This window comes from Erythrolamprus reginae, chromosome Z (assembly GCF_031021105.1).
Source record: "Erythrolamprus reginae isolate rEryReg1 chromosome Z, rEryReg1.hap1, whole genome shotgun sequence".
In the NCBI taxonomy this organism is placed as follows: Eukaryota; Metazoa; Chordata; class Lepidosauria; order Squamata; family Dipsadidae; genus Erythrolamprus; species Erythrolamprus reginae.
In genome coordinates this window covers 47,653,879-47,665,961 of record NC_091963.1, presented here as the reverse complement: position 1 = coordinate 47,665,961, position 12,083 = coordinate 47,653,879, and the positions used below count along the sequence as shown (strand labels likewise).

At 38.2% G+C, this 12,083-nt stretch overlaps 1 protein-coding gene across 2 annotated transcripts in view; it reads right to left on the bottom strand.

Annotated features, from left to right (window-relative positions):
• The window catches only part of CHN2 (chimerin 2), a 137,457-nt gene that overhangs the window by 88,531 nt on the left and 36,843 nt on the right, over window positions 1–12,083 (bottom strand). For both annotated transcript variants that reach the window (XM_070729510.1, XM_070729511.1), the window contains 2 exons: window positions 7,295–7,333; window positions 2,104–2,159 (listed from right to left, as the gene is read on the bottom strand). In XM_070729510.1, the coding sequence (XP_070585611.1) occupies window positions 2,104–2,159; window positions 7,295–7,333 (95 nt within the window). The remainder of the gene's footprint in view (window positions 1–2,103; window positions 2,160–7,294; window positions 7,334–12,083) is intronic.

Genomic DNA, 12,083 nt, shown 5'->3' with positions numbered 1-12,083 from the left:
CTAAACAATGTCGTTTGGCGGGACCCAGGGGAAGAGCCTTCTCTGTGGCGGCCCCGACCCTTTGGAATCAACTCCCCCCAGATATCAGAGTTGCCCCCACCCTCCTAGCCTTTCGTAAGCTCCTTAAAACCCACCTCTGTCGTCAGGCATGGGGGAATTGACATGTTCCTTCCCCCTAGGCTTATAAAATTTATGTATGGTATGCTAGTGTGTATGACTGGTTTTTAACTTGTGGTGTTCTTAAAATTAATTTAATATTGGATTTGTCTTGTATTGCTGTTGCTGTGAGCCGCCCCGAGTCTGCGGAGAGGGGCGGCATACAAATCTGATTAAACTAAACTAAACTAAACTTTGTGCATTCATCCACCCACATTGCTTAATCTCAAATATATTAATGATGGGAAAATATGAAAAGTGTATTAGCAAGACATTCAAAATCCAAAACATAAACATTGAAGATGACTTTATAATGACTGTAAAACATCCCTCTCCAGTAGAATAAAAGCAGATAAATCCATATGTACTAGTTGCATTACAAAGAAGAAGAAGTATTTTTTGGTAATAGGTGGGTTAGGGAGTTTTTATGGGAAAATGCATTTAGTAGAAAAAGGAGTGTAACTGTTTAATTGGCAAAGCTGTCTGTAAATTCCTGTTCAGCTTCAATAGTTGCAGAAATTACAACATCTGAGAAGTGATATAACAAGATCAACTCTAAAGAATTACTGAGCTAGCCTCTCCTGCAGAAGTAAAATCAATACATCAGCATTTATGTAAAATGAGTATTCAGCTACTTCTATATAATTAATGAATTCAAATTTCTGTACTGAATTAAATAGGGAAAAGAGGGGCTTTTTATTAGCATATTAACACTTTATCTTTACCTTTGCATCTTTGTGGTTTTTTGTTTGAATTGTAAGATGCCCTGTCTGACTGAGATGGGCAGCTAAAAATTTTTACTAATGGAATAAATGGATGGGTGGATGGGTGGGTGGGTGGATGGATAGATGAATGAATTTCAAATACTGTCTTTTGGACATGATTAACAGACACTGATATTTGCCATATCTACATTAAGTTTTCCCATTAAATTTATTTATTGGACTTGCATGCCACCCCTTCTCCGAGAACTCGGGGCAGCTCACAACATATCATAAAACAATATAAAATGAAACATCTGAAATCCAATTAATATAAATAACTAATCTAAAAATCATATCTAAAAACTTTGAAACATTAAAAATCATTCATTCAGATTCAGACAACAAACATACCACATACTCGTTGGCTGGTCCCCAGGCCTGATGGCATAAATAGGTTTTCAGATTATCTATGGTTGACCTATCCAGATTCCTAAGAGGTCAGTAAGGGGCGAGTACAAGTGCACTAGAGTGCCTTCCGTCCCCTGTCCTATTACTCTCCTATATCTCCTATACCTGTCCTATTACTCTCCTATATCTCCTATACCTTTCTTCTATTCCTATATCTTTTCTTCTATTCTTTCATTGATATGTTCTATTACTATATCTTCTTTTCTATTCTTTCTTAGATATATTTTACTATGAGTCTTCGTGACGTCAAAGCTCCGCCCATGGAATTCCCTACTGGGATTCCCCACCTCCTTTCTAGCCTCCAGATTGACCGAAAACGCCGCTCCCAATCGCAAAAATGGCACTCTGCCAAGTGGCGCCGCCCGGCTGTAACCTTCTGAAACAGCCAGGTGCTTCTCGGCATCCTCCGGAACCCGAACCCGAACTTCCAGGTTTGGCGTTCAGGAGAATGCCGAGAAGCCCCCCGGCTGTTTCAGAAGGTGACAGCTGGGCGGCGGCGCTTCTCGGCAGCCTCCCGAACCCGAACCCGAAAAGTTATTTAGCATTCGCTGGCTGGGGAATTCTGGGAGTTAAAGTCCAAATATCTTCAAGTTGCCAAGGTTGGGAAACACTGGTCTAATACATCACATATTGATGTAACTTTCAAATGCTCACATTGTAAATTAAAAATAAAGATTCAAATAGCCTTGATGATAAAATATATCTACAATACTCAATGAAAAATAATGATCAGCATTATGAATATGCAATAGTATATGCAAAAAACAAAACTGACCTCATGAGGACATATAATCCTCTTGGGACGTGGTGCTTCCTGTTGCAACTGATATACTGTTAAAAATAAAAGTGCAATCATAGTTAGAAGATTGCAATGATGCCAGCATTTATTTTCACATATTGAAGGCAAATACTACTTTGAACTAAACTGAAATAAAGCGAGAATGAATGAAAATTGAGATTGTATACTAACATTTTTCAAATGTATGTGTAAAATTGGGCTAATAAAATTGGGCTGCAGAAATTCAAATGACCTGTAAACGGGAAGCTGTTAGCTTCTCTGCATTTGTCTTCATATCTCATATGGCATTGAGTGCCATTAGGAATGGTAGGTGGGTGGGAGGCATTCGGGATTTGGGGTGGGAAGCAAGCTGGTGGAGCCCATTTCCCCTTATTTGATTAACTGATTTGCTTTCTTTTCCAGTCTCAAAACTATAACTATTGGTTATTGATACAGAGAACACATTTGTTTTAACTTCCATAGCACTTAACTCCTACAAAAATATGACTGCAAGACAGGCTGTATAAAATTTAAAAATCACGATCCACATTTCTGTTTGAATCTTTGTGCTAGGGATACACAAAGAAGAATTTTTTTTGGGGGGGGGGGAGTTCAGAAAGAAGCTTGGTATATCAAGTGTTTATATACAATAAAGCTATTTCAAAATGAGTCAATAGTAATGTAAGTCATCTATAATATTTATGGATTAAGTGAAAATCTTGTTCTTTGTTGTATTGATAAATGTTGGAAGCTTATTCTTATCAGCCCCTTGCATCTACCTGTATTATAATTGCTGTTGATCGGTGAAACCTCTCTTGCAGTTCAGATGTTCATGGCTTCCCTGGCAACCATAGACCTGACCCATGTAATTCAGGGTCCGACTCATAGGGAGGGACACTTGCTCGACTTGGTATTTTTCTCAGGGCAGTGGAACAAAGATCTGGTGCTAAGGGATATAGACATCACACCCTTGTCATGGTTAGATCACTCCCTGTTGAGGCTGGACTTTGATGGACCAATCTCCCACCACAGGCAGGAAGAGCCAATAAGGTGGTTCTACCCCAGGCATCTAATGGACCTCAGAGGGAGCTTGGGGAAATATCCGACTCGTTTGTCCATAATCCATCCGAAGCCCTGGTGACTGCCTGGAATAAGGCTGCATCGGGGGCTCTGGACCAGATTGCGCCTTTGTGGCCCCTCCATGGCAGTGGATCCCAGAGAGCTCCTTGGTTTGCTGAGGAACTCCGGAGGATGAAATGTCATAAGAGACACCTACAGTGACAGTGGAGAATCAGTAACTCCGAATCAGTCCGAACACACGCAAGAGCCTTTATTAGGACTTACCTTGTGGTGATAGAGGCTGCAAAATGTGTGCATCTTTTCACTCTGATTGCATCTGCAAAATCTTACCCAGCCACCCTGTTTAAGGTGACCTGTTCCCTTCTGAACATGGAGGGAACGATGGAACCTTTACAGGGTAGAACTGAGGAATTTGTTAAGTTTCTTGTAGATAAAGTTGCTCAGATTCAGACTGACTTGGACTCCAATTGGGCAATTCAGACTGAGTTCACTGGGGCAGGTCTTAGTCCTGTTGTGTGGGAAGATTTTGACATAGTGATTCCTGATGAAGTGGACAAGGCCATGGGAGCTGTAAGTTCCTCTACCTATTTGCTGGACCCATGCCCCTCCTGACTGGTTTCGGCCAGTAAGGAGGTGACATGTGGCTGGATCCAGGCATTAACACTTCCTTGAGCAAGAGGTCCTTTCTGCAATTGCTGAAAGAAGTGGTTGTGAGGCACCCTCCTCAAGAAACCATCCCTGGATCCAGCCAAGTTGAAGAACTTTAGGCCAGTCTCCAATCTGCCCTTCTGAGAAGGTCGTGACGCTCCAGCTCCGGCAGTCCTTGGATGAAGTTAATTATCTAGACCCTTTTCATTCTGGTTTCAGGCCTGGTTACAGCACAGAAACTGCTTTTGGTGGATGATCTCTGGCAGGCCCGGGATAGGGATTATTCCTCTATCCTGGTGCTTCTTGACATCTCAGCAGCCTTTGATACCATTGACCATGTTATCCTTCTGCAATGGCTGGAGTTTTTGGGAGTGGGAGTCACCATTTTATGGTAGTTCTCTTCCTACCTCTCAGTCAGTGTTAGTGGGGGTCATTCACAGTCAGTGTTAGTGGGGGGACAGAGGCCCACTCCTAGGTCCCTACTTTGTGGGGTACCACAGGGGTTGGTCCTCTCCCCCTACTATTTAACATTTATATGAAGCCACTGGGTGCGATCACCCACGAGGTGAGGGATCAAGACCGAGTGGCTCTGGGCATTTCTTCTGAAGGACCATACTATCTGTTTGTTCATTGTTCTGAACCTTAACCTTCTCAGACAGGGACTATAATCTGGGTGTCCTCCTGGATCCACAGCTGAGGTTTGACCATCTTCTTTCGGCTGTGGCCAGGGGCACCTTTGCCCAGGTTCGTCTGGTGCACCAGTTACAGACCTATCTGTATCAGAAGACTCTGCTCCTGGTCACTCATTCCCTCCTCACCTCACATCATGATTGTTGCAATACGTTCTACATAGGGATACCCTTGAAAAGTGTTTGGAGACTGTAGATAATCCAGAATATGGCCACATGAGCTGTTAACACTAACATTCCACAGCCTGCATTGGTTACCAATTAGTTTCCAATCACAATTCAAGATGTTGGTTATCACCTATAAGACCTTACATGGCTTAGGACTAGACTATTTACTGGACTGTCTCCTGCCACACACTTCCCAGAGACCAATTAGATCTCCAGGCCCTGTTGACTAAGCAATGTCGATTGGCAGGCCCGTAGGGGTGTGCCTTCTTTGTGGGAGCCCTGGTTCTTGGAACCAACTACTCCGTAAAGTCCGTACTGCCCTTCCCCTAATGGCCTTAAGAAAAACATTGAAGACATGGCTCTGCTGACAGTCCAGGGGACCGTGAGAAGTAATAGCTTGTTTCTGGCCAACATCATTTGACTGGTATGCATAATAATATGAAAGTATTGATCGAATTCAGGGGGGGGGCTTATTGTTATCAATTATTAAGGGTTTTAGTCTTTATTAAGGGGTTATATTGAATAGTTTTTATCATTATTAATATTTGAATTTGACTTTTTATTGTATAGTTTCTTATTGTTGTAAGCCGCCCTGAGCCCCATGGGATTGGGCGGCATATAAATCAATCAATCAAACAAACAAATAAATATAAATAAATAAATAAATAATGAAAAAAATAGTGATTTCAAACATAGTAAAGGCAAAAAAAAGGTTGAACTGTCAACCTAACTGAACTAGATTGCATTAGTTCAGATAATTCCTCCATATTAACATTCCATGTCTGCAATATTGCTTTGCTTATGAAACAATATTTAGAATTTCCTTTTCTGCTGCATTGAAAATTCTTCCAATCCTCATTCTTAATGATTTAATGCCATGGTTATTTTGATATTGGGAATATACAATCTACATGTAGAGTTTAAGAAAATAGAATTGGATACACACAGGGGTGGGCTACTGCCCAGATGTGGGGGAACGCAGTGGGTTAGCAAAAATGGAGCTCGACCCCAGAGCACCCAATTTGCACTGAAAGATGTTGAAAGAAAATGCAGACCGTCCTGTATAAGCCATGCCCACAGTGTCGTAGTAAAAATTTGGGTAGCCCTTCTCTGGATGCACAAATCCAAAATAGTGTACATTTTAAAAATTTGATCCATAATTTAGCCATTTGACATTATTGCTCCATAAATTTGTTAGATATGACTTCTTCAAAAAAAAATCACACATTCCGCCCAAAATCAGAAAAAGATCAATAAGGTGTGAGGACTGAAGTTGCCAAGGAAAGTAAAAAGAGCTGGAGACCAGATGAAACTGCTAGCTAAACATAGCGCACAAGAAACAACAAGAAACTGATACAGTATAACATTCGGGCTGGAGAAAGATAACAGTTCTATTTTATTTTATGATCGTAGCTTTTCTTCTTTGTGGTTAAGAAATCTTACATTTGAAATAGCAACTTATTATATATTACGACTATTTCTCTGACAGATTTTGAATTCTGCTTGGTTTCTAGCGAGAGATTTATTGCTAGGCCCTGAAAGAAGTGTAGATAACAATAAAAATAATCAAATCCAGTAGTCCATGTAATCTGGAAATCATATCTATTCTTAAAATTCTATTCTTTAAATGCACCGACTTTAAATGTAGGTTGTTCTTCAGTAGGAAAAGGTATAACTCAGGGATGGGTTCTGCTTCCCCTAGCCACTGGTTCATATTGTGATGTTTCAGTCAGGTACACTCACTCTGATTGGGCATGTGCACTCATTCTCTTGTGCAAAGAAGCAGACTTCTGCGCATGCTCAGTAGCTATAATCAGCCTGAAACACAGCCGAGGAATTATCAGCTCAGGAAAAGGAATAAAGGTAAGTATAAACCTGAGGTAGGCAGGAGGGCCCTTTTTCAAGCAGCAGCAGAGTCGAAAACTTTGAAACAGAAAAAAAAAATCAGGAAAGAATCCCCCCCCCCCAGTCTGGCACCAACAGAACTGGATCCGTGATGCCATTGTGATGTCACCAGCAGGTCGCTACTGATTGGCCAATCTGTTCCGAATCAGCAGGAACCCACCCATGGTATAACTGACATTTTATTCAATATGCCCTTGGAAATCTACAAGACAGCTTCCAGGAAACAAAAGCTGCATTCAAATCAATGATATCTGTCAAGAATAAATGGTCTGAAAACTGGAATCGCAGTTGAGAATAAAAGCATTTGCCTCTGTGAAATATCTATTAGAAGCAGATAAACTTCCTCAGTAGCCTTCAGATGTATTGAAATTGCAACTCTAAGAATTTTCTAAAGGGTTTCAGCTCTGGATTTGATTACGGACAGACAATTCTATACCAGGAAATCTTTCACATATAGTGTACTACAGGTTTAAAATAATCCAGTCATACATCTTTCCAAACCATTGTTTAGATCAATTTATACCCTTTCTCTGATTCAAATTTTTAAAACATTTCACTTTAAATATTTGTTTATTTCTTCTTCTTTATACTTTCTTCATAGGTTATATCTCTAGATTACATTTGTAGTTGATATCTAGATTTCCATATTAACTTGCTTCCCTCTTCCCATTCCAGATTTCTAGATTCTGAATACTTACGATATGATTTCCATATTGGTGGTTGATATTCTTCAGCATCTAGAATAGTAATAAAATAAACTTCAATCAATTAAGCAAAACAGTCAAAATATCAAAATGATTGCCTTTCCTGGAGAATTATATTAATTCTTACATATGACAGTATTTTACTCATGTTATGCTTTTAAATTCTGGAATATATATATATAGTGTATTAATTTTATAAAGTATTTGTCCAGCACATATTTATATGGCTTTACTAAGGATTAAAAATTTCATTCAACAGTTATTTTTTCATCAAATATTTCAGTTGTTCCCATATGATCTGGTCATTATTAAAAAGTAACAGTAAAGGTTTTCCCCACACATATGTGCTAGTTGTTCTTGACTCCAGTGGGTGGTGCTTATCTCTTTTTCAAAGCCAAAGAGCCAACACTGTCTAAAGACATCTCTGTGGTCATGTGGCTGGGATGACTAAACTCTGAGTTGAGGTAGCATTGTCATTATAATAGAATAGAATAGAATAGAATTTTTATTGGCCAAGTGTGATTGGACACACAAGGAATTTGTCTTGGTGCATATGCTCTCAACGTACATAAAATAAAATATACATTTGTCAAGAATCATGTGGTACAACACTTAATGATTGTCATAGGGGTCAAATAAGCAATGAAGAAGCAATATTAATAAAAATCTTAGGATATACGCAACAAGTTACAGTCATATAGTCAACATGGGAGGAAATGGGTGATAGGAATGATGAGAAAAACTAGTAGAATAGAAGTGCAGATTTAGTAGAAAGTCTGACAGTGTTGAGGGAATTATTTGTTTAGTAGAGTGATGGCGTTCGGGAAAAAACTGTTCTTGTGTCTAGTTGTCTTGGTGTGCAGTGCTCTGTAGCGACGTTTTGAGGGTACCAATTCTCAGTTGCTCCCAGTTCGGACCAGTAGTGCGGGGAGCAAAAGGCTCTGCCCACCCACCTGGGATGTTTCTGTACTGTTTCAGGAGGGTATGGCTCAGTGGTGGTAGGTTGTAAAATATTTTAACACTGGTTCATGCACGCACGGACATGACACTTCTGTGCATGCGCAGAAGCATCCTCCTCAAATAGTACACATCAGATAAAGTATCAACTTTAGTATGGTAAAATAGGCTACAACTTATGGTATGAAATAGTGTTTCTACCACTGCACTTTCACACATTTACTTACTCACGATAAAAGTTATTGGTCATTTTCTGTGATTTATATACATACTGACACACACGACAATATCATTTATCTACAAAACCTCTAGTTGAACGTTTTTCTATTTTGTTTCCTAATTGATGTTTTTACTCTTTTTTAATTAATAATTAAAAATAATTATTAATAAAAATAAAACGCATTTATTGCAGTCATGCATAGAAATATTATACATACGCATAAGCATGTGCAAAAGCTATTCAAAAGTTAATTTAATAATTATTCAGAATTACAATGTTTTCTGAAAGGGTGCTTTATGGCCAATAAAGCATTTTCAGCCACTGACAAATGTGCCACCTTCTTGAGTCACATGACCACATTTCAGGCATGTGACACCCGGCTTACATATAGTATAGTACTGGTTACAGCATCCTATTGTCACATGCCCATAATTTGTAATGTTCTTTGCTGATTTCTGTGACAATGGCTTTACATTTACAGTTATGTGATTTTCTTAACAGTTGTAAAATCAGGTCTGGTTACATGGGTGCCTTGGCTTTCAACAGTCAAAACATACAACTGAAGTTGCAGTACCAACTGTAATAATAAATCAAGGACTGCCTGTACAAAATATTTTCTTTAAAACAACACATTAATTTGCAAATTAATGAAATGAATTCAGAATTAATTATATTTCATTAATGTTATAAATGATAGGTGTAGCATTTGAATGAATCATTCAGTGGAACTAGTATTTGTTATTATATTCTTTTATTCAAATAAATTGTTTGTTGCTAATTCAATTTTGTCAGTTCTTTAAAGGTCATAGCTGAAGGCCAGAAATGACATTTTTTCTTTCTCCTACTATTCAAATACTTGGCATTAAAGCTTATTAAATTATCTTATTGACCTCAACTTTGATAAGTAATTAAATAATATTTGAGTTGATATGCCTGTAAAGAAAAATACAAGTTTAATGGTTATGTATTTTGTAAAACTGAGGTTAAAAAGTTGCTCTTGAATGAATAAATGTTTCTTTTTCATTATTATATTAGTGTAATGAAGATAACTACTCACTATTAGGAGTGATGTTTGTGTTTGAAGAACAGCATGGAATGATACACATACTTTTTAATATGAAATTAAAAACATTACAAATTTCTCATCTAATTTTGGATCTAACTCAATATTACTTATTTATATAATGGTAGCTTAATACCCGCCCAGAGTCCCTCGGGAGTTGGGCGGCAAACAAATTTGAATGAATGAATGAATGAATGAATGAATAGAGCAGTGACCAGGAGGGAGGAGGGGTGTCCTAAAAACCTCATTTCTAGATGAAATATCCTTAGAAATAGTTAAGCTACAATTTATTAAAATACAGCAAGAAAAACACTACAATTAATAATTACAGCAAACATAGTACAATTTGTATGTGGATTCAAGAACTGTATGATCTCTTGATTAAATTTGCTCTTTTTGAGATAGTTTGATAGCACATGTATCAAATTTGCACTACAAAATTCAAATGATCAGAAATGGCAACCAACAGCCAAAAATAACTAAACTCCTATACATATGGAGCCGAGATACAGTATGCTTGTTTAGTACAAATGACCTAAAGATGAGGGAAGATCAAATACTCTTGTTGGCTTATTGAGTTTGAATTAATCCTTCAGTCAAGATTCTGCTATCAAATTAGTCCCTTGACTCTTGTTTCAACCACGCAATCATGAGAATAGTGGAGGTGAATGGGAGTTGCAGTATCATAAATGAAGGCAAATATATGGATTCTGAGATAATATTGCAATAATGATCTAATCTGTGTTGATTACCAGGACCAGAGTTTTAGTCTTCTGAGCTTTCGGACTTGTGTTGGAACCCATCTCAGGGAACTTGTGTCATTTCTGATGATGATAGAAATATTTATTCTAATCCTGATTTCAGCACTGAGGACAAGTAAAATTTCACCTGCCACAAAGTTATTTAATAGCAGAAAAATCAAGCTATTTCCTCCTGAAAACAAGGTGGAGACCAAACTTCTGGATCAGAAGCAGGAAACACTCAGGCTTGGAGAAGGAAACTCCCTCCCATGGAAGGAAGCAATAATTTTGTCTCCCATTGTTCTAGAAGAGACGTCCCCCCAATCATAACTCAAAATCCTAATGATGTTTAATTCTTGTCATTGTTATAAGAGGTATGGTTTGTTTTACTATTTAAGAAAGAAATTACTGTCAGACTATTTGCTAAGCAAATTCTGATTTGAAAATTCAGAGGAACCATGAACCTTCTGCTTTGCACTATGAGGAAATCTAGCAGTTTAAGAAATACTATAAATATCAATTGCCATACACCCAATGGCAAGTGAGTTTGGCAATACAGTACATCCAACTCTGGCTTCAGCTGAAAAATTGTTGGTATAAATAGATTCTTTTCTATTTTTAAATTTCTAATTTTATTTTATGATTTTATCTTAAAATCATAAGCATTTCTTTAGGCAAAGTCCTATCAAATGCATTGAACAACTTTACGGTCAGTTTAGTTTTATTCAAGGACTTCAAAGGTTCTTCTAATAGTAGAACAAATTTTAGGTTATTATTTAGAAATCAAAATGTTTTATTTTTGTCTGAATATGAATTTAATAAAGACCAAATAGATCTATCTGCAAACTGACAACCATTTTAAAAAATAATTAATTAACTTAATTATTTATTTAAATATTTGGATATTTATGTTTGCAATAATATAAAAGTGTGGTTAGGGAAGACACAAGCAAAGTAAAAATAAGACTGAAGTAAGAAATCAGTTCATCATTCTACGATAATTCTTTAGTGTACAAAGTAAACAAAATCAAGTGAATACTCTATTTCAGTGATGGCGAACTACAGGTGGCACGCGAAGCCATATTTGCTGACATACAAGCTACTGCTATAGCTCAGCTCCAATGTGCATGTTTGTGCCTGCCAGCTGATTTTTGGCTTGCACAGATACTCGGGGAGGGGCATTTTTGGCTTCCAGAGTGCTTCCAGGGGGATGGGGGAGGGTGTTCTTATCCTCCCCCAGCTCCAGGGAAGCCCTTGGAGTCTGGGGAAGGCAAAGCACAATCCTACTGGGCCCACCAGAAGTTGGGAAACACACCATTTCCGGTCTCCAGAGGGCCTCCGCGGGGTGGGGGAAGCTGTTTTCAACCATCTCCAGCATAGAATTATGGATGTAGGCACTTGCGCATGTGTGATAGCACACACCCATGCTCTTTCAGCACCTGAGGGAAAAAAGGTTCACCATCACTGCTCTATTTAGTTTATAAAAAGTAAAATCTCCAAGCATGAAAAGCATATTTTGTCTTTAGCAGTCACAATATAGAACACTGTTGTAGTGTTCCACTTACAGCAGTTTGTTTGGTGACTGTTTGAGGTTACAATAACATTAAAACAAGTGACTGACCATTTTTACATGATGGTTGCAGCATTCCCATGCTCATGTGATCAACATTCAGGTGCTTGGCAATTGGCATGTATGATATTGCAGTTTTCTTGGGTCACACGATCACCTTTCACAACCTTCTGACAAGCAAACTCAATGGAAATTCACTTCACAGCCATGTTACAAACTTACCAACTCCAGCA